This window comes from Callithrix jacchus, chromosome 1 (assembly GCF_049354715.1).
Source record: "Callithrix jacchus isolate 240 chromosome 1, calJac240_pri, whole genome shotgun sequence".
In the NCBI taxonomy this organism is placed as follows: domain Eukaryota; kingdom Metazoa; phylum Chordata; class Mammalia; order Primates; family Cebidae; genus Callithrix; species Callithrix jacchus.
The window spans coordinates 202,839,935-202,861,949 of record NC_133502.1 but is presented as its reverse complement, the minus strand read 5'-3'; the positions used below and the strand labels follow the sequence as shown (position 1 = coordinate 202,861,949).

General features: G+C 54.8%; 2 protein-coding genes and 1 non-coding gene across 3 annotated transcripts in view; 1 reads left to right on the top strand and 2 right to left on the bottom strand.

Moving 5' to 3' along the window:
* Positions 1-22,015, bottom strand: part of LOC118146826 (uncharacterized) — a 184,554-nt gene that overhangs the window by 141,090 nt on the left and 21,449 nt on the right. The gene's annotated exons all lie outside the window — the stretch shown is intronic.
* IL17REL (interleukin 17 receptor E like) lies at positions 990-21,954 on the top strand. The gene is given in 15 exon segments (XM_035292422.3): positions 990-1,185; positions 5,146-5,173; positions 15,145-15,294; positions 15,507-15,616; positions 15,846-15,961; positions 16,198-16,241; positions 16,470-16,609; positions 16,810-16,881; positions 16,967-17,021; positions 17,642-17,814; positions 17,882-17,926; positions 18,171-18,228; positions 18,444-18,607; positions 18,825-18,905; positions 19,242-21,954. Coding segments are annotated over 15 exon segments (1,533 nt in total). The 5' UTR covers positions 990-1,083; the 3' UTR covers positions 19,437-21,954.
* Positions 11,627-11,767, bottom strand: LOC118147931 (U4 spliceosomal RNA). The gene has a single exon (XR_004734639.1). It is a non-coding gene; the product is annotated as a U4 spliceosomal RNA (small nuclear RNA).

Here is a 22,015-nt window from a genome sequence, read left to right as displayed (position 1 = left end):
ACAGTGTGAGGCTCATGGCCTCTCCGTCTGGGGGTGGTGCCACTCTTCACACTTGGGGGGTCCTGTGGGTATTCCAGGCAGAACACCCCAGCTCTACACTGCCTCCATCCCCCACCACACACACACACACACACACACACACACACACGCACGCGTGTGCACACACACACGTGGGGCCGTGCCCTTTCAGGAACAGAGGCAGGAGCTTCTGTGCTGCCGAGACATGGAGATTGGGCTGAGCACAGGGACTCTGTGCCTGTCCAGGAAAAGAAGAGCCAGGTCGCCCAGAACCACACCCTGGTTCTCTCCAACCCCCTGCCCTGGCTGGAGGCAAATGGGAAGCAGTGAGCTTCTGCCCAAAAACTTTTCTACGCATTGGATGCTCCAGGTAAGAAGAGGACTCAGAACAGCTGCCTGAGCAGAAGCTGAGCCCCAGAGTTCCCAGCCCTGGGGGCTGCCCTCTGGAGTGCGGGACCTCACAGTGAGGACCGAGCAGGGGGGTGGCCTCTTGCATCTGGAGGGGAGGCAATGGCTGAGGACTTGGGTTGGAGTCTCAGGTCCCAGGAGAGGGCTCTCCCTTAGAGGCCAGGGCCGAAGCCAGGGGCTCTGGGGTACCAGTGCCCAAGACAGATTCTGCCCCCCCTTTGCCAGCCCAGCCAGCTTTCCAGGGTCCTTGTCTACTGTCCCAGCCTCATGCATGCCTGAAGGGGGTGCACACAGGCAATGCCTAGATGCCGCTGGCCTGGAGCCATCTCTGCTCCAGTGGCACGCCCCATGGGGAACCCCATTAGGGTGTTTTGGGACTCCAAAGACCTCAAGGTTTCTGGATGCTTCCTTTGGAAACCTAGAAATTCCACAAGTGTGTGGCCACAGTCTCATGGCCCCAGGCCGTGGAAAGTCTCCGGGCTGCTGTCTGCAAAGGGAGCCCTGTCTTGCCAGGAGGGGCGTGTCCGCTTGCTCCTGCTGTGAGAAGCGGCCTTCTCTCCTCTGTCTTTGGGGCTGGAGCAGCTGCCACAGGGCACCCTGCAAACTTGCCCCACTCACGTCCACAGTCTCCAGTGGGAGCTGTCACTGCACAGCCACATGCTGGCTGGGCAAGTACTTGCGTTCCTCGGCCTGACCTGGGGCACCTTCCAGAGCCTGGCCATCCCCAGGATTTCGGAATGTGGCCTCTCTTGTTCTCAGGTAAGCTCCTGCCTCCTCCTAGGCCCTGGTTTCTCCTCAGGTGGGTGTGGCCTGATGCTCTCAGCACATGGACAGGGACAGGTGAGGGGTTGCAGGAGCCTGGGGGCGCCTGTTGGAGCTGGTGAAAGGAGGCTGGGAGACCTGGCCTGACCCTGCCGAACTGCTCTGGGAAGTGTTTGCTGGAAGCTCAAGGCAGGGTGAGCCCACCTCCGACCAACCTGTGACCTCCAAGGAGGCTGTTAGAATCTAGCGCAGCGTGCAAGCCCATCCCGGGCTCCCCACCCCACCCCCCAAACTGCTCTGAGCCATCAGGAGCCAGTGGCGACACACAGGCTTGTGTAAACACCTGCCAAGGAGACACTTGGGGAAGGTGCCTGGGGGGGTGGGGTGTGCCCCCGCTGCAGGGCCGGCTGACTCAGCCTGACAAGAGAGGGTGTTTCATCACCTGCAGGAAGAAGTGTGCCAGCCGTCCCAGGAAGGAGCACCAGTGCCCAAGGCTGGCTGAGGCACAGTGGGGACACTGGCGTGGAAAGCCCGGAGGGGGTCCTGGGAAGGGGGAACTCCCTGAGGACCTGCTGGGTGCACCGTTCCTGGTATAGGGACAGCAGACAGCAAGATGTGCCTTTAGGGTGGTGGCCTGGTCACCTCAGGGGACACTTTCAGGACACCCAGCAGCTCCACAGGGCCTGAGATGGGTCCAGCAGCGGGCTCAGGGAGGGGAGGGAGCGGTGGGTGTGGGTGCATTCGTGGACCAAGGAAGAAAGGAGGCTGGGATGCACAGGAGTGGGTGGGAGCAGGCGACAGGTGATTCAGGTGGGAGAGGTGTTAGCTGGATTCCCTCCTGCAGGGGAGATGGAAAACAGGGAGGGACAGGACTGGGGTTCCTGGCTGGGGGAAGGGAGGAGAAGTGAGAGTTGAGACTCAGAGGCGACTTTTGCCTGTCGGTGGATGGAGGAAATGGCTCCTGAGTTGGGAGACCTGAGGGAGGCAGCCTTGAAAAGTGAGCTGGAGAACCTTGCGGAGGTGGCTTCGGGGTGTGCCTCCCAGTGCCAGGGGGGCGATAGGGCTGTCCCACACTGCTATGGGCAGGGTGACCCTGGGGAACAGGTGAGGCCAGGACTGAGCCCTCCCTACTGCAAGGAGAGGGACAGGGGCAGGGGCAGGGGCTGAGGCAGGCGGAAGAGGCTGAGGAAGGAGGGGAAAAGCTGCAGGGGAGGGGAAAGGAGGGGTTCACAGGGCTGAGGGAGGGTCTCATGGAAGATAGGGTGGGGAGGGCTGACCAGGAGGTGTGGAGGGGTAAGAGGAGTGGGAATCTGGAGGTGGGTGTAGGGGCGCTGCCTGGGGCAGCCTTAGGCCAGGCGGTGAATGTGAGGGGTCATGGGACCCCCCTGTCTGAGGTGGGAAGCCTGGGAGAGGAGGCCGGGGCTAAAGCTGGCCTGGGGGAACCTGCTCGGGTGGGGGCGGGAGGCTGGGCCTGATGCTGGAGACCTCTGGGGGGGACGGGGCCCACATGGGTGCCAAGATAAGCCGCCTTGGGAGTTCCCTACAGACACCTCGACGCTTAGCAGCTGGGAAGCCCCGAGAAGCACAACGGAAAACCCCATAGCTGGGAGGCGCCCAGGACCCAGGCTCAGCCCCAGCTCCCCCCAACATACCCCACAGTGTGCCCAGGGCCCAGGCTCAGCTCCAGCTCCCCCACATCCCCCACAGCGTGCCCAGGGCCCAGGCTCAGCCCCAACTCCCCCCACATCCCCCACAGTGTGCCCAGGACCCAGGCTCAGCCCTAGCTCCCCCCCATCCCCCACAGTGTGCCCAGAGCCCAGGTTCAGCCCCAGCTTCCCCCAACCCCACAGCGAACACAGGTCCGGCTTCCTGTGCCCCTCGGGGGATGGGCAGAACCTCGTGGACGTCCTTCACCCCTGACAGTGGCCTCTCCTGCAGCCCCAGACACACGGGGCCATGGGGCCAGCCCTGGGTGGGCTTCAGCACCGGCTCTGGGCTCAGAGTCCAGGAAGTCAGGAGAAAGAGCTGACCCCCTTCCCATCTCCAGACCACCCTGGCCTCTAAGCCCCCAGAAGGGGTTCTTTCTCTCCCTGATTTGGAGATGGGAGTCCAGGTCACAGCTGATGCCCAGAGAGGCTTCAGGGCACCTGGTGGGAGGGGTGGGGACCTGCCACTGCCCCCCTATAGTTCCATACATGGGCCTCACTGGGCCTCCCACACGGCCTCCCCGGCTCCTCCTGTGCCCAAGCTGTTCTGCACTGCCCCCACCTGCCCACCTTCCATCCCTGCCACACCCTGCCCCCACTTGCCCACCTCCCACCCCCACACCCTGCTCCCACCTGCCCACCTCCCATCCCCACCCCACCCTGCCCATCTCCCATCCCTGCCACACCCTGCTCCTGAGCCTGCTCGGATCAATTCCCAGAGGCTGCCCAGGTGAGCCCAGCCCCTTTAGCCTGGCAGAGCCCTTGGCCGCCTGCAGTCACCTCCGCCAGCCCCTCGTTTGAGGCCCTGCTCCTCACCAGGGGCCGAAGCTGGGCTTCCATCCAGCCGCCCCCATCCAGCCGGCCCTCCACCCTCAGGCAACCAGTTTTGTGGCCATTGCAGACGGAGGAGGGTCCCGCATGGTGGTCTCTCTCTGGGGAGTTATGGGGTGGTCTGCAAATGGGTGGAGACAGTGGGGAGAATGAAGACTCCGAGGCCATCTTAGGGTAGGGTCCTGGGCTGGACCCTGGAACAGAAAACAGATTTCACCAGGATCCCACAATTCCACATGCAGGCTGAGGGTCACTAACTGCCACCCATGTGTGGCTCCCAGGTTTTGCAAATGCCCCAGAAGCTGTTGAGATTTGGGGAAACTGGGTAAACTCTGGTCACCATTTAAACACATTCCAAAATAAAAAGTATTTAGAAAGAGGCGGGAGATGTAGACACTGGCCATAACAGCTTCACAATTCAAGGAACAGAAGTGGGCCCGTCTTTTGCTTTTCCATGTTCCCACCCGGGCCAGGATCAGAAGTCCAGCTCTCCACCTTGAGCTCCCCCGACTCCCACTCCCACTCCCACCCCCACCCCAACAGTCTGGGCTCATCCAGTCCATAGAGGATCAGCTCTTTTCAAGAATGGAGCGCTGTGTTGACCAGGGGCTGCACAGTCCAGCACCCCAGCACAGTGGTCTGGACTCCGGGGTCCTGCCCTGCTCTTAGGGTGCCAGTGCCACCCTGTGCTCTCCAACCTCAGCTCCCATGCCATTGTTGCAGGGGTGCCAGGCGCCTCCTGCCTCACAGGCCACTGGGGAGCAGCCTGTCCCACAGACCCTTCTAACCCACGGGAGCCACAAGTCCTCCTCATGCACCTCTGAGGGTGATAATATATTGGGACCACAGCTTTCCCCAGGACCGTCCAGGGCACAGTCCTCCCACCACCAGCTCAGCCTCAGTTCCCTCCAGACCCATGAAATTGACCTCTACGAGTCCCCCAAGCACCTCTTAGGTTTCTAGCCTGCACTCCTCAGGCTCCCCAGACCCCTCTAGCTCCTCTGGAGCCCTCTGTTATTTTCCCGCCTCTCTCGTTAGTTACATAAAGTGTAAGTTGCTGATTTCCCGGGTTTCAGATCGTTCTGTCTCCCCCTTCTTGGAATGTGGGCTCCTCTAGAGGAAGGGAGGGTTCACTGTTTTCCTCTGTTCACAAATCCCAGCACCTAAGCAAGCCTGCCACATGGTGGGTGCCCCGCCAGTGTCCACTTAACAAATGCGCAAGTGGGTGGGGGAGCCGGGCCTGAAGGTCCGCAGGGATTCAGACCACAATGTTTACTGAGTGACCGCGCGTGGCAGCCCTGGGCAGACCCCTGACACTGAGGGCAGCCCAGGACCCTGGGAGTGAGGGCCAGGGCAGGAGCAGGACAGACTGGGGAGGGGGTGCCTGCAGCCACTCACCCTCTCACTGTTCTGTTTCCAGGGCTTCGCCTGCAGGAGCCACAGGAACCGTGAGTACATCTCAGCCCGGGCACGCTCAGGGCCTGACTCCCCCGTGCCCCTCTCAGTAGACCCAGGTCCACCCAGGCCCCCAGGGCCGCTTTGTCCACCGTGGGAGGCAGGTCTGTCCTGCACTGTCCCCAGAAGTCAGGGTTCCCCTTCTGAGCAGGGCGAGCCGCCATCGCTCACCGATGGGTATGGAGTCCTGGACACACCCTAACCCTAACCCTGGCTCCTGCCCAGAAGTGGGTCAGCTGCAGATAGAGTCCCACGCCTCCATTTAACTCACAATACCTCGCTGTGTTCCAAACCCCGGCCCAGCTGCCATCCCACCAGCAGCAAGTGGAAACCCCCCTGTCATCTAGCACAGCTTTTCCCTCTGTAAAGTGATCCCTCCTGGGCTTTGCACAAATACCTTGGTTGTCTTTGTAAACAGCGTATGTATTTATAAAGGACGCTGAGTGATGCCGACAGTATAAGGAAGAACGATAACACTCACTGGAAAGCCTCCATGTGGGCAGAAACAGCATTCACCTCGACAAACATTGCTCTAGAGATTTGGAGTTTTTTCTTGTAATTTTTGCATTTTATAAGAAGAGAGATGAGGTCTCCCTATGCCTGGTTGGCATCCAAACCCAGGCTGTTCTCAAACTCCTGGGCTCAAGTGTTCCCCCTGCATCAGCCTCCCAAAGTGTGGGATTATGGGTGTGAGCCACCCCGCCCAGCCTGTTCTAGACTTTTGTGTATGCAAATATACAGATGTTTGCAGAATAAACAGATAAAAATTATTTTATAGAAATTACCTTATATCATTTAAAGTATTTTATGTATTTTTACTTGAATTTAACAGAAAAATAAAGAGATGGCTAAACTTTAATTAAATGTTTCTTCGCCTCAAGGATCTCTAAGCTTAAGACGGGCGATTAGATCAGCCTGGCCCTGTGCAAGGATGACACGTAAGTTTACAAAGCGCTTCATATTAACAAACAACAATACATACAAAGCATGGCCGGGCATGATGGCTCACACCTGTTATCCCAGCACTTTGGGAGGTTGAGGCAGGCGGATCACCTGAGGTCAGAAGTTTGAGACCAGCCTGGGCAACATGGTGAAACCCCATCTCCTAAGAATACAAAAAAAAAAAAAAAAAAAAAAAAATAGCCAGGCATGGTGGCACTTGCCTGTAATCCCAGTTACTTGGGAGGCTGAGGCAAGAGAATCACTTGAATCTGGGAGGCAGAGGTTGCAGCGAGCTGAGATTGTGCCACTGCACTCCAGCCTGGGCAATGGAGTGAGATTCTGCCTCAAAAAAAATTAAAAAAAAAAACAAAAAAAAACTCTTTAGTATTTCTAATAGATTTCCTATCTAGTCTCAAGTTTTTTTATATAGATGATCACGTATTCTGCAGCTAATGGCATCTTGTAAACCTGTATGTTGGGCAGAGGGGGTGGATTTTGTGGACTTGACTCAGCTCTCCAGGGCAATGCTGAATGAGGGAATTCCTGTCTGAGTCCTGATACTAATGGTAATGGTTCCAAAGGTTTACTGTTCAGTGTTCATTTATTGCACTAGATGGCCCTGATCTACACAAAGAGGTGTCTTTCTTTTCCTAGTTTGCTAAGCATTATTTTATCATGAATAGGTGTTGAATTGTATGAAACATTTCTGCAGCTATGAAAATTATGTTTTCTACTTTTCTTTTTTGACATGGAATCTCATTCTAGTTGCCCAGGCTGGAGTGCAGTGCCACGATTTTGGCTCACTGCAACCTCCGCCTCCTGGGTTCAAGCGATTTTTCTGCCTCAGCCTCCCAAATAGCTGGGATTACAGGCGCCTGCCTCCACACCTGGCTAATCTTTGTATTTTTAGTAGAGACGGGGTTCACCATGTTTGCCAGGCTGCTCTCAAACTTCTGACCTCAGGTGATCCACCCACCCTCGGCCTCCCAAAGTGCTGGGATCACAGGTGTGAGCCCCCCTGCCCAGCCCCAGGGTGTTTTTAAACACAGAGTGGTCCTCAGCCTCCTCCTCTGTCAACACCAGTTTGAATTCCCAATTCCCCACCACGTTTTCCCAGTCCCTGCACTTGTGGCTGCTTCTGTAACCCATTTGTTCCTGTTGAGCCCCTTCTCCCTCCTGAAGTGAGCACATCAGTTAGGCACTCTTTCAGGAAGGCTCCGTGGGTGTTATCTGTGTGCCTTATTTGGGGTAAGGCAAAACATATTTATTTCTAAGTGTTAATGATCAATTTTAGTTTCACGGTTATTTCCATGCAGTAACCATGAAGCCTGTTCAGTACCACACATCATTTGGGTGTTTCTGCTTCACCCGCCCTTCCCTCTACACACCCTTCTCTTCATTTTGTCAGCATAGTTGGAAGAAGAGCCCGTTCTTATTTTATACACTTTATTTTACAATGAGCAGCTGCTCCTTCTGCACCCCTTTCACTAACTCTGTATATGTTCTCATTTTTTGTGCTAACCGTGAGTCCTTCTCCTACGTGGCTTCACCAATTTTTTTTTTTTTTTTTACTTTCTGGTTTTGATTCCTTTGTTGGTTAGCTGGACAGACCTTTGCCTTTTCTCTAGAAAGGGTCAAAAGATACAGGTTTCTCATTTCTTGCATAAAGGAGCTTGTCTTTTTTTTTTTTTTTTTTTTGAGAAGGAGTCTTGTTCTGTCACCCAGGCTGGAGTACAGTGGTTTGATCTCTGCTCACTGCAACCTCCACCTCCCAGGTTCAAGTGATTTTCCTACCTCAGCCTCCTGAGTATCTAGAACTACAGGTGTGCGCCACCACACCCCGCTAATTTTTGTATTTTTAGTACAGACAGGGTTTCCCCATGTTGGCCAGGCTGGTCTTGAACCTCTGACCTCTGGTGATCCATCCGCCTCAGCCTCTCAGTGCTGGGATTAAAGGGGAGGTTTTCGTCTTTTTGGACTCACACATATGGATGACAACACAGACACTGAATTCTAAGGCACAGACATTTCTCTAAAGATTGCTGCACACCAAGCCCTGGGTACGATTCTCTAAGGGAAGGAAACACCAGCCTTGGAGCCACAGCTCCCCACTTCCCGATACCCAGCATGACCCAGCTTCTTATCCCCAAACCATCAGGCTTCATTTATTTTTAAATTTTCAATCTGTAGTTATTCTTTGCTAGTATATAGAAATACAGGGTTTGGGATGCTGAGGTGGGTGGATCACTAGAGGTCAGGAGTTCAAGACCAGGCTGGCCAACATGGGGAAACCCCATCTCTACTAAAAATAAAAAAAATTAGCTGGGCATGGTGGCAGGTGCTGTAATCCCAGCTACTCTGGAGGCTGAGACAAGAGAATCGCTTGAACCCAGGAAGCAGAGGTTGCAGTGAGCTGAGATTGCAGCACTGCACTCCAGCCTGGGCAACAGCGAGAATCCATCTAAAAAAAAAAAAAACACCAAAACCAAAACCAACCAACCAACAAAAAAGAAATACAGTGAATTTTTTTTTGAAGCAGAGTCTTGCTCTGTCGCCAGGCTGGAGTGCAGTGGCACAATCTCAGCTCACTGAAACCTCCGCCCACCAGGTTCAAGCGATTCTCCTGCCTCAGCCTCCCAACTAGCTGGGACTACAGGTGTGAGCCACCACGCCCAGCTAATTTTTTTTTGTATTTTCATTGGAGACAGGGTTTCACCAAGTTGGCCAGGATGGTCTTGATCTTTTGACCTTGTGATCCGCCTGCCTCAGCCTCCCAAAGCGCTAGGATTACAGGCATGAGCCACCGCGCCCGGCCCAGATTTTTTATATATTGATCTAGTATCCTGCAATTTTGCTAAACTTATTAGTTTTAGTGCCTTTTTTGGAGACACTAACGTTTTCTACAGAGGCAATCATGTCATCGGGAAAGGAACACACTTCACTTCTTCCTTTCCAAGCGCAAGTCTATTTCTTTTCCTGCCTCATTTCGTGGAGGAGGGTGCCCCACTGCAGTATTGAGTGGAATTGAGAAGAGCAGGGATTCTTTTGTTTTTGATCTGGGGGAAATAATCTATTCTTTCACTGTGAAATGTGATGTTAGATATAGGTTTTTCACCTATATCACACATTGATCATCTTTAACAATTTGAGGAAAATTCATTCCCTGTTTGCTGAGATTTCTTTTTTTAATCAGAAATGGATGACAAATTTTGTCAAAAATGTTTCTGTGACTATTGAGATGATAAGTGGTTTTTAAAAATTTTGTCAGTCGGGCGCGGTGGCTCACACCTATAATCCCAGCACTTTGGGAGGCCGAGGCGGGTGGATCACGAGGTCAAGCGATCGAGACCATCCTGGTCAGCAAGGTGAAACCACATCTCTATTAAAAATACAAAAATTAGCTGGGCATGGTGGTGCTCACCTGTAGTCCCAGCTACTCGGGAGGCTGAGGCAGGAGAATTGCTTGAACCCAGAAGGCGGAGGTTGTGGTGAGCCAAGATCACGCCCTTGCACTCCAGAATGGGTAACAACAGCGAAACTCCATCTCAAAAAAAAAAAAAATTTTTTTTGTCAGCTGGGCCTGGTGGCTCATGCCTATAATCCCAGCACTTTGGGAGGCCGAGGTGGGCAGATCACCTGAGGTCAGGTGTTCCAGACCAGCCTGGCCAACATGGTGGAACCCCATCTCTACTAAAAGTACAAAATTAGCCGGGTGTGGTAGCTCGAACCTCTAATCCCAGCTACTCAGAGGCTGAGGCAAGAGAATCTCTTGAACCCGGTAGGCAGAGGGTTCTCAGTACACCAACATCCCACCATTGCACTCCAGCCTGGGTGACAAAGTGAAAACTCTGTCTCAAAAAAAAAAAAAAAACTGTGGACATGGTGGATTACAGTGGTTGATTTTCTCATGTTAAGCCAGCCTTGCATGTGTGGGACAAACTGCTGCAGTCATCATCTTTCCCTCTGCCTGTGGAGCCACCTCCTAACGTTTTGTTTAGTGTTTATTGCCCTGCAGTTGCCTCTTCTTATAATGTCTCTGTCGGGTTTTGGTGCCTGAGAGTGAGTTCTGAAGGATCCCTTCATCTTCAGCTTTCTGGAAGCATCAGTAGAACCGGCATTCCTTCTTCCTTAAGTATTTGGTTTCATTATTTTCTTTACTGCTCTTCTGCTTTCCACGGCCTAGGTTTCCACTCTGATTTTATTTTTCTTTTTACTTTCGGTTTCATTGCTTCGTTCTCTAGTTCCTTCAGGTGGAAACTAAGGTCACTGATTTGAGATCTTTCTTCTTTTCTAGGTTGAGTTGAGTGCTGCGAATTTCCCCCAAAATCCTGCTTTAGAAGCATCTAAGAGGTTTTTATATGTTGTCTTTTTCTTTTTTTGTAGTCCAGAGGTCTTATTTTTTTAGCACCTACTATGCCGTGAATTCATAAGGAGTAGGTTCCAGCTGCTCAGGCGCCTTCCCACTGGTTCTCACGCAGTGGGCTTCTCCAGGCGGAGCAGGCTGGGGCGGGCGCTTCGGCTGAACTGGAACCTTTCTCTCTGGCTTCCTTTTCTCGTCATTTTCCTTCACGTGTTTCAGGAAGCAGTCTCGGCTCTTAGAGTCCCTAACATGCTCTATATGCACATTGATTCTCTTGGCAGGAATCTTGCCCTTAACTTGTTCATTTTCAACAGTGCCAGCAGCACGCTGGGGAACACTGTCAACTCTTCCGGCTTTGCCGTGGGAACACCTGTGGGCTTCCTTTACAAACAGTTCCCTTCATGTCTACAGTATCACCTTTCTTATGGAGTCGCATATATGTGGCCGAAGGAGTGACTCCATGTTTTTGTTTTGTTTTGAGACATAGTCTCGCTCTGTCACCCAGGCTGGAGTGCAGTGGTGTGATCTTGGCTCACAGCAACCTCTGCCTCCAGGTTCAAGCGATTCTCCTGCCTCAGCCTCCCCAGTAGCTGGAATTACAGGCTCCTGCCACCATGCCCAGCTACTTTTTGTATTTTTAGTAGAGACTGGGTTTCACCTTGTTGGCCAGGCTGGTCTCGAACTCCCAACCTCGTGATCCGCCCACCTCGGCCTCCTGAAGTGCTGGAATTACAGATGTAAGCCATTGAGCCCAGCGAAAACATCTCACAAAATTACCACAGTTACTATTTATGATATCTCTATTCCTCCGGTGCCCTTTTCATCTGTTACTATTTTCCTTCCTGCCATAAGGACTTTCTTTAGCACCCTTTGATATGTGGGTCTTCTGGTGAAACTTCTTCCAGCTTTTGTCTGCAAAAGAAACCTTTACCCTTAATTTGGAAAGGGGTTTTTTACATGGTATAGAATTTTCTCTTTATCATTGGTTTTTAAGCAAATTGATTATAGTATGCCTTGGTGTCATTTTCTTCGTGTTTCTTATATTTAGCACTCATTGATTTTCTTGGATCTGTGACTTCCGTAGTTTCATCAAGTTTGGAAAATTTCTATCATTTTTTTGAGTTTAAATTTTTTTTTAATTCAGTCTCCATAGAGACTGTCAAAAATTGCCAATGCTGACTATATTTCAAGTCGTCACTGCGGGGTATTGGGAAAAGTTTTCAATTAGCAATAATTGCACCTTGGATAAACCTCACTGGCTACGATACTGCCACTGCACAAAGCTGAGTCTTTAAAATTTCTTCCTTTCCTTTAGGGACTCCAATTATACATATATGAGGTCACCTTTGGTTGTTCCACAGGCCACTGATGCTTTGTTCATCATTGTCGTCATCATCACCATCATTTCTCTGCTTCTTTTCGGATAGTTTCTATTGCTGTGTACCCCAGCATCTCTCCCTCTCTCCCTTCCCCCATCTCTACAGTGTCTAATTTTCTGTTAATACTCTCTGATGTATTTTTCAGTCAGACATTGTAGTTTTTGGTTCTAGAAGTTGGATTTGGGTTTTTTTTAAAATATGTATCCTATGTCTATAATTAACTTCTGAATGTATGGAATACAGTAATAATTGTATTAATGTTCTTGTCTACTTTTTTTTTTTTTGAGTCAGTGTCTCCTTCTGTCACTCAGGCTGGGATACAGTGGCATGATTTCGGCTCACTGCAACCTCTGCCTCCTGGGTTCAAGCAATTATCCTGCCTCAGCCTCCTGAGTAGCTGGGATTACAGGCATGCACCACCATGCCCAGCTAATTTTTATATTTTCGGTAGATATGGGGTTTCACCATGTTTGCCAGGCTGGTCTCAAACTCCTGATCTCAAGTGATATGCCTGCTTTGGCCTCCTAAACTACTGGGATTACAAGCATGAGCCACCATGCCCAGCCTCTTGTCTACGAATTCTGTGTATCAATATTGTGTTAGTTTTGGCCAGATGCAATAGCTCACACCTGTAATCCCAGCATTTTGGGAGGTCGAGGTGGGTAGATGCCTTTGGCCAGATGCAATAGCTCACACCTGTAATCTCAGCATTCTGGGAGGTGGGTAGATGCCTTTGGCCAAATGCAATAGCTCACACCTGTAATCCCAGCACTTTGGGAGGTCGAGGTGGGCAGATCCCTTGAGCTCAGGCATTCAAGAACAGGCTGGGCAACATGGTGAAATCTTGGTCTCTACAAAAAATTCTAATATTAGCTGGGTGTGGTGGTGCACACCTGTGGAGGGAGAATGACTTGAGCTCAGGAGGCAGAGGTTGCAGTGAGGCAAGATTGCATACTCTAGCCTGAGTGACAAAAGTGAGACCCTATCTCAAAAAAAAAAAAACAAACTTGTGTTAGTTTTAATTGATTTTTCTCCACATTAGGGTTGTTTTTTCCCTGATTCTTTGTATGGCTTGTAATTTTTTACTGGATGTCAGACATTGTGAATTTTACCCTGTTGTGTGCTGAGAGAAAAAACATTTTCTTTACTCCCACAAATATTCGTGAGCCTTTTCCTGGCATACAGTTGTTTCTTGGAGACAACCTAATCTTACTGGTCTTGCTTTTTCAGTTTGTTAGAAAGGACCAGAGCAATGCTCAGTCTAAGATTAATTCTCCCCTTCTACTGAGACAGACTCTCCTATGTGCTGTACCCAGTGCCCTTTAAGTCATGAGGTTCTCAGTCTGGCTGCAAACAGGGGCTAGTCCCAAGCCTGTGTGAGTCCAAGATACACTCCTTCAAATTCTTTAAAAGGTTTTTGAGACGGAGTCACACCCTGTCACCAGGCTGGAGTACAGTGGCATGATCTCAGCTCACTGCAGCCTCTGCCTCCTGGGTTCAAGCGATTCTCCTGCCTCAGCCTCCCGAGTAGCTGGGACTGCAGGTACATGCCACCACTCCCAGCTAATTTTTGTATTTTTAGTAGAGATGGGGCTTCACCATGTTGGCCAGGCTGGTCTTGATCTCTTGACCTCGTGATCTGCCTGCCTCAGCCTCCCAAAGTGCTGGGATTACAGGCATGAGCCGCCTCACCTGGCCTTTTTTTTTTTTTTTTTTTTTTTTGGAGTCTCGCTCTGTTGCCCAGGCTAGAGTGCAATGAAGTGATCTCTGCTTACTGCAACCTCCACCTCCTGGGTTCAAGTGATTCTCCTGCCTCAGCCTCCTGAGTAGCTGGGATTATAAGCACCCACCACCACACCAGCTAATTTTCGTATTTTTAGTAGAGACGAGATTTCACCGTGTTGGCCAGGCTGGTCTTGAACTCCTGATCTCGGTTGGTCTTCCTGCCTCAGCCTCCCAAAATGCTGAGATTATAGGCCTGAGTCACCACACCTGGCCCATTCCCTCAAATTTTTCTGGGTGGTTCTTTCTCCGCTTCTGGTTGTTCCCTCACACGCATGTGTTCATGAATACTTCGAGTACCCGCAAAGTGAATATTCCCCATAGTTCTCTCTCTGCATTATCCTCTCCCCTCTCATACTTGGTCAGGAAGCCCCTGCTGCCAGGGCGCTCCATCCAGCTCCTCAGCTCAGGGAGTGTGCCAAACTCCACATGGGACGCCACCCCCACCACTGCCTGGGAGCACCCTCAAGATAGTGGGGCGTTCACAGAGCTCCCTGGATGTTCCCCGTCTCCCAGGACTCACCGTGTTTCACTTCCTCACATTCACTGTCTTGAAACCGTTGCTTTCGGTTAGAACCCTCCAGTGGGTTACACCCTGTGGAGAACTGGCCTGCAACCCATCAGAGGCTGAAGTGGAGTGTCTCATTATTATAGGAGAGAGGCTGGGACTGGCTGCACCTGCTATGCTTTTGCTTCTCCCTTAGTCCCTGGTTACCTCATTCCTTACTCTCCTGCCTCAGCAGCATGCTGCGTTCAGTGTGGGCTCCGATGAGCAGCAGCTGCACTGTCTCACCCACAGCATGTGGGTCCCATGCCTCCGTGGCCATGCCTTCTGTAAAGGAGGTGGCAGTCCTCCTGTGGAATGGCAGGTTTGCCAGCCTCGTGGCTCACGTGAAGTTCTGCTCTGAGTCCTACCTGTAAACCTGGCTGAGTAAAGGCAGCAAAATTGCTCAGCCCCCAGTGCCCAAAATGATACCCCAGCTCCACCTTGCCCAGGTCGGTTAGACTGCCAGCAATGGCATTTGGTCTCAAAGCCAAAGGCCCTGGGGGCAAGTCCTGCCTGTGACGATGCAGCTACCTCCCTGGGATGGAGGCCTGGGCTGCAGCAACCTTGGAGTCATGCCCAGATGTCCCAGCAAAGCTGTGCTGGCCGTTTCTGCTGTTTGTCTCTGAGCAGAGCTTGCCAGCAAGGCAGGGTAGGCCCCATGCCCCCTTGCTGGCCAGGTGGGGCCGCAGCTTTCACGGCTCTGATGCAGACTGGTGTACAGTCTGCTCCCCTGACCCAGGCCCACCCCGGGGTACCACTGACATTTCAGAATGTGTCTCAGGTGGGCTCCCCACATGCCAGGGGGCTTGCTCCCCAGTTGGCTTGGGGTGAGATAGTAAAGACCCCCTAGCAAAAGACTTTGCAGCCTCCGGGCTCTCCCCATTCACAGAACCACCCACAAAGCCTTTCCAAGCACCAGGAACTCAAGGCCTCATGCTCCTTCTCCCTCCCCAGGGAACATTTTTAACAGCTTCTGCTAGCCACGCCCCGTGTCCATGTCCATGTCAGTCCTGGAGGCCCTGACCCCCTCCACTGCCATGCAGTGCATCACCCCTAACAGCTGCTCACTGTTCCTGCGTGTATGCGCCTCCATCACCCTGCATGGTGAGAGGCGGCCTCGAGGGTGGGAGTGACACCTGGAGGTCAAGCAGTGGGCCCAGGTGCCTTTTATTCCCATCAAACCTTGGGCAGCCTGGTGGGGGACAGGGTGTTGCTCACCAAACTTCACGGAGAGGTGGAGGAATGGGGTCCCATGCCCCATCCAGACCCAGGGGTGGCCTGCTCTGACACACCCCGTGGGCCCCTCCTCCACCCAGAGCACCTGCAGGGCCTGGAGGCCTGCACCACAAGCCTGGACACCCAGGAGACACGGTGTCAGAGCGTGTGGGTGGCCAGGGCCTCCCACCAGCAGCAGGTGGGGCAGGAGGTGAGGCCAGTGCCGGGCTCTGACGTGGCAGCCCATCCCCAGGCTCTGCCACTCAAGTCCCAAAGACTGGGTTCCCCTCCTCCTGGGTGCTATCCCTTGCCCTGGGCTTGAGCCATGCAAGTGGAACTGGCTTGGTTGGGTGGGCAGTGCCAATGGGTCCACGCAGCTCACACCTGCACCTGCTCAGCTCACACCTGCACCTGCTCAGCTCACACCTGCACCTGCTCAGCTCCAGATGCATTTTGGCGGCTTTGAGGTGAGCGTGGCCCAGAACCTCTATGTCACCCTGAGAACCATCCCTCATTTCTGCAGGGTCCAGCTGGACCAGAGGCACCTCATGGAAGATAGAATCCCCAGGGCTTCCCTGGGCACAGCTGCCGTTCACCCTCCATGGCCTGGCCTGGGGTGGGACTTGCCCAGGGCAGGGGCCTGGACCTCATGCTGGGCAGATCCCTGCAAGGCCTTTGGCTTAATTAGAGGTCCGAGGTCGTATTGCAGAGGCATGGGGCGGGCGGGGGTGGGGGGCCGTGCAGTGAGAGCAGAGCAGCCCGCACCCCGCCATTGCCTCTGGGTTTTGCAGGCTGCGGAGAGGAGGACTTGGGGAGGAGCGTGCCCGACTGCCTCGGTGAATTCCCCCTTTCGACGCCCCTGGGAAGACGCCCGGACGCTGCGACAGGCTTCCTCTCCCTGGGGTCTTCTGCCCACTTGGGAAATCCTAAAGGGTCCTCAGGTGGGCGACTCCCAAACGCCTGAACCAAGCAGGAGCCGTCACGTCGGGGCTCTCGGGACAGACAGAGCCTAGTGTCGGTGACCGCTGGTCCGAGCACAACCCCGACTTGCCGCCCTCCTGCAGCCGGGAAGCTCAGCTACTGGGTGGACCGGAGGCGCAAGGCGATTCTGGTACAGGTGCCCCGGGCCTCAGGAAGCCGTTACTACTTTGTGCGGCTCTGCCTCAAGCTGTTCACCTGCAAGGACGTGGGCGCCCCCGTGCTAGTGAGCGCCCTCCGCCCGTGACTAGGCCCTGGCCCCGCTGAACCCAGGTCGCGCCCCGCCCCGCCCACCTCCCCGCGCCCCGCCCCGTTTGGCTCAGGCCCCGCCCACCTCCCCGCGCCCCGCCCCGCTTGGCCCAGGCCTCCCCAGACCGCCCCACCCGCCCGCCCGTGCAGCCCCTCAGCAGTCCTTCTGCGCTACAGGTGAACTCGAGTAGCGTCTCCCGGGCGGTCTCCTTGCCCTACAGCCAGGAGCTGCCATGCCTGTGCCTGGAGGTCGGTGGAGGTGTGGCCTGGACTTCGGGGTGGGTGGAGAAACAAAGAGATGAGCGGGCTGTCCTGACCCCAGTCCCTCCCGCAGGGCTGGTCTGCGACCCCTGACGCCGTGCGGACCCAGATCTGCCCCTTTGAAAACGGCAAGTGTCGTGCGATGCCAAGGGGCGGAAGGGTGGGAATGACTGCGGCCAGTCTGACACCACCATGAGGCATGACGTGGGGGGATGAGACAAGGGGCAGGCCCGGCCTAAACCCCTGAGCCTGCTTGGAAGGGCCTGTCACTAAGGGAACCTGAGCGCGGGTGTGGATGTGCACAAGTGTGTGTATGCACGCGTGTGCAATGTACCTGTGTGCACATGTGGACCAGCTCACCTGGGAAAACCAAGTTTGTCAAGAGGGGCTGTCTGAGGGCTGCCCTGCTCTCAGTTCTGCTCAGTGAGGCTGTATATACACACACACACATGCACACCCATACAGGTGCACATGCACGCCCATTCCCATGGACATGCACCCATGTACACACACATGCACTCATGCACATACACACCCATACACTGCATAGGCAGGCAAATCCATGCACAGGCACACACATACACATCCACGTGCACATGTGCAGAGACTTGGGTCAGAGCTCACAGACCATAGGAGGACTGCTCTGGACCCTGGCCCATGATCACTGTAGTGGGTGCTAGACCCCATGGGCCCACTGGCAGCCAGGGTAGGGCCCAACTGACCTGTGTTTGGGGGAGGGTTCCTGCAGACACTCAGGCCCTGGAGATGCTGTGGGACACAGTCTACTACCACCCTGGGAGCCAGACACTGAGCTGGGAGCCTGCCTGCCCTGTGAGTGGCCAAGTGAGCCTGTGCTGGTGCCCGCGGCCCGGGGACAGCTGCCATAAGCTGCAGCATTCCAGCCAGCTGGCGCATCGCAGAGTGAGTGCCCACAGGGCAGGGGTGGGTGTGGGCATGGATGTCACAGCCTGACCTGAGCCCTCCTCAGGTGCAGTACCTGCTGGTGGACACCCAGCCCCAGCTCTGCCTGAAGGTGAGGGGTTGCTGTGGCCTGCCACTGCCCTGCTTGGGGATGGGCCCGGGGCATGAGGGCAGGGAGTGGGGCAGGGGCCCTCGCCCAGCCTCTAGGCAGTCGCTCAGAACCCCCTCCTGGTCTGACAGTGGGTAAGCTAAGGGCCCAAGAAGGAGAACTGGGCCCAGAGCACCCTGAAGTTGGCCCAGCCTGTCTCTGCCCTGCACACTCTCCACCCACCCACACTCCTCACCCCGCTTTGCAGTTCTCCACCAGCTGGGGATCCTGGGTGCGGTGCCCTTTCAAACAGCGTCCCTTCCCAAGTAAGTTCTCCATGGGGCCTGTGCAGTGTGGACGTGGCATGGAACACCCTTCACTTCACTCTGTGTTGGATGGGGAGGCAGGACGACAGGGTTTGGGGCCAGTGTGGGGCACAGTGGGAGGGGGAGGTACAGTGGGTGGGTGCCGGGCCCACCGGGGAAGGAAGGGAGGCAGTGGGTGATGAGCCAGATGGGGTCTCACCCTTCACCCCCCGCAGCCTGGAAGATGACCATCCAGCCTTCACCCAGGCAGGGCCACCTCCGGGCCACCTTCTTCTCGTCCAGCCTGGCCCACTTCCAGGTGCACCTGTGTCACAGGAGGAGGTCACAGCTCCCAGCCTGCCAACCTGCACTCCAGGCCAGCCCACTTCCTCCAGCCTCAGTGAGCCGGACGGGTGGGGCTCTATCCTGGGGAGGTGGGGGTGGGTGTCAGGACCCCATCACTCCCCTGGGGGGCCTCTGCCCCACCTAGGCCCTGAGCCCACCTGGGGTCTATCCTACCTGGCAGGGAGGAGTGGGGGACCTGCTTTGTGGGTGCTGAGTGTGGTTCCTGGTCTGCCCTTCCTCCCATTGCCTGTGACTTGCCCTCCCCCACCCAGGCTGACCGTGAAGCTGTCCCTGCCATTGCCTTCCTGGATCTTCCCAGGGAGGAGGCCTGTGCCCCAGGCATCTGCATCCAGGTGGGTGTCACTGCTGTGCCCAGCCCCTACCCATCTCCTCCACTGCAGGATCTCAGTTCACACACCTCCACTTCCCATCCCCCATACCTCAGAAGCAGGGGAAGCAGGGGAAGCAGGAGGCCATGTTGAAGAGCTGCCTTATGCCTGTAGGACCTCAGTTCACACACACACACCCACTTCCCATCCCCCATACCTCGGGGAAGCAGGGGAAGCAGGAGGCCATGTTGAAGAGCTGCCTTATGCCTGCAGGACCTCAGTTCACACACCCCGCACTTCCCATCCCCCATACCTCGGGGAAGCAGGAGGCCATGTTGAAGAGCTGCCTTGTGCCTGCAGGGCTGGAGGACCGACGTGCACTTCTCCGTCCCACAGCAGCTCTGCAACCTCCACACCAGGGGGTGCCCAGCTTTCAGGGGCCGCAGGGGGTCGAAGACTGGACTCAGGCTCTCCCAACCTCCCTCGGCGGGCTGGGCATGGCGTGCACTGAACAGAAGACTGGGTGGGGGAGATGGGGAGACCACGCAGCCCTGAGTCAGGCTTCTGCACCAAGCCGAGGCCTGTGCCCACCACTGCCTTCCAGCCTCGAAGTTCCCTCTACCACACACAGCTGGCCTCCTGAATGCCCTCCCTGGCCTCGCTCCATCACTGGCCTGGCCTCCTCCCCCCTGGGGGTCCACCTCTCCTGATCAGAACTCTGATTCCAATGGCAAGCAACTTGGGATGTCCCTCTGCCCACCAGCCACCGAGGCCCAGGCTCCCAGGACCCAGGGCACATCAGGACAGGACTCTGCCCAGTGGACAGAACTAAGCACGTGTGTCCTGGGTGTGGTCAGGAGCTGGCCTTGGAGTCCAGGAAGGGTCAGAGCTGGCACTCCCACCTGCCCCCTCTCCCTGTGAGCTCAAGAGCTCCCCTAGCTTCAGGTGGGATGAACTGCAAGAGCCACAGAGGTGGGAGGGGAGGGCGGGGTGGATAGAACAGCTGGGCGCCCAGAGCCCCTGGAGACCCTTTCCAGGGAGCACCAGCGGCCCAGGCAGTGGTCTCTGGAATGTCCCCTCAGCTCAGCCAAGCCACAGCCATTTCAGGGCAGCCTGCAGCCTACTACCCCCCAGGATGACCCACACACCTTTATCTCCCCCTTCTCCCAGCAGGACTTTTTGGTCAAGCCTGGGTTCCCCCCCACCCCAGCAAAGATCACCTCCAGCAGATCACAGACCAAAGAGGTGATGGCCCCCTACTGGTCGAGTGTCCCTGGGGCTGGACCAGCCACTGTGGAGTGCCTGTGCTACGCTGGGAAGTCCACGGCCCCAGAGATCAGCCCTTGAGGCAGCCAAAGGGCTGGGCCTGGCTCAAGTGGGGGAATCTTGGCAGACCTGGGGGACACACATGCTGCTCTCGGGGTCAGGGTGGATCCCTCCTTCACTTGTCTGATGAGGGTCCCTACAGCCAGGAGGCTGATGTCCACAGCCACTGCCCTCCAGGACTGGGCAGCCCCTCCCCTTCCCCCACATTGTCTCAGCCTCCCACAGTGTAGGCAGGGCAGCGGGGGGTGCTCCACATCTCTCTCCAGCTGCACCCAATCCCTGGAACCACAGTCTGAGGTCAGGAATCTCCTTACGAACAAGTAGGTGCCAGTGCCACACTGCTGGGGGGCAGGAGGCCAAGGCGCAGCCCGGACAGCTGAGCCAGGCCCTGTCAGAGTGCGGGTGGTGTCACCTGACCGTGGGGCACAGGCACCTGCTGGCTCTCCTGGGGCTGCAGCTCACAGGGGCTCCGGGTCACATAGGAGACCTTCAGCCCTTTCCTGAGTCCCATGGGAACAGCAAGACCTGGATGGGCTGCCCCTTCCCCAGATGGCCAAGGTGCTGGCCCTGCCATGCTGGACCCCAGCCTCCCTCTCAGACAACTCATGGTCATGGCCACAGTCCCTGCCCCTGAAATCAAGGTCCTGGAGGCCTGGTAGCCGCCCAGAGCCTCGCCAGTGCTCCAGGGTGCAGGATGCAACCCATCCTTCCTGTAGCTGACCAGGCCCAAGGTGGTTGATGTGGGAAACCCCCAACACGAACACCGAGGAAGGAGAGCTGTGCAAACCCCAGGCACAATTGGTGCCTGAAGAATATCTTAGTTTATAGTGTTATTACTCAGCTATTTCCTTTATGTAATCCTTTATGTATAATCATATATTAGTTTATAGAATTAGTGCCTGAAGTATAACTTACTGCTTACATGTATCTAGCTTCTGTAATCATACTTAGTACTTACATCTAGCATACTTAGTTCTGTATAATATTTCTATATAATTACATAGGTATTATAGTTGGAGCTGTACTGACACATTTAGTGCTGATTTATAGAATCCTTCTATATAGCCATATAGTAGTTTATAGTAGGAGGAATGCCCAGAGCAGTCACAGAACAGAAGCAGTACATGGGAAAAGCCAGACCAGGACGAGAACCAAAGACCCAGGCAGTGACGTCCCTGCCTGAAAGGGCATATGCTGTATGGCAGGCTTGGAGCAAGAGCCTCTCCTCCTGATAAAGGAGCTGTAGTACCTTGCATCCAGTTCCTGTGGAAAGTAGGCCTCAGGCCTGAGATCCTGGAAGTAACTGAGGGAGAAGAATCCCTCTGGTGTGGCCAGTCACGGTGGCTGTACACCCTGTCAGTCTTTTCTCGCTTCTGTGCTAGCTCAAATCATCCTCCCATAAATATCTTAAGAGAAGAGCACACGTCTGTCAGCTCCTAGTGCATTGGCTTACAGTATCCTTCTATTAGAAACCCTTTGAGGTCTCCAGCCCCCAGATAAGAAGTGTTGTGCACGACATCTGCTGCACACAGTCCACCTCCTTGCCTTGGTGGCCTAATGGGCGCGGACCCCTTTTCTGTACACGACCCTCTACTACTACTCACGACCCACCTCTGCCCAGGTGACCTAATTGGGTGGCCCCTTACCTGTGAGTCACATGATTATGTATGCTCTATCACTAAGCCTATAGATGACCTCACCACCCTTCCCCCTGCTTGTACCTAATACAGACAGACGCTTCTGGACATTCAGGGCCTCGCCTGCCTCCACTCATAAGTGGCGTGGCCCTCAAGTCCAGATGCTCTTTT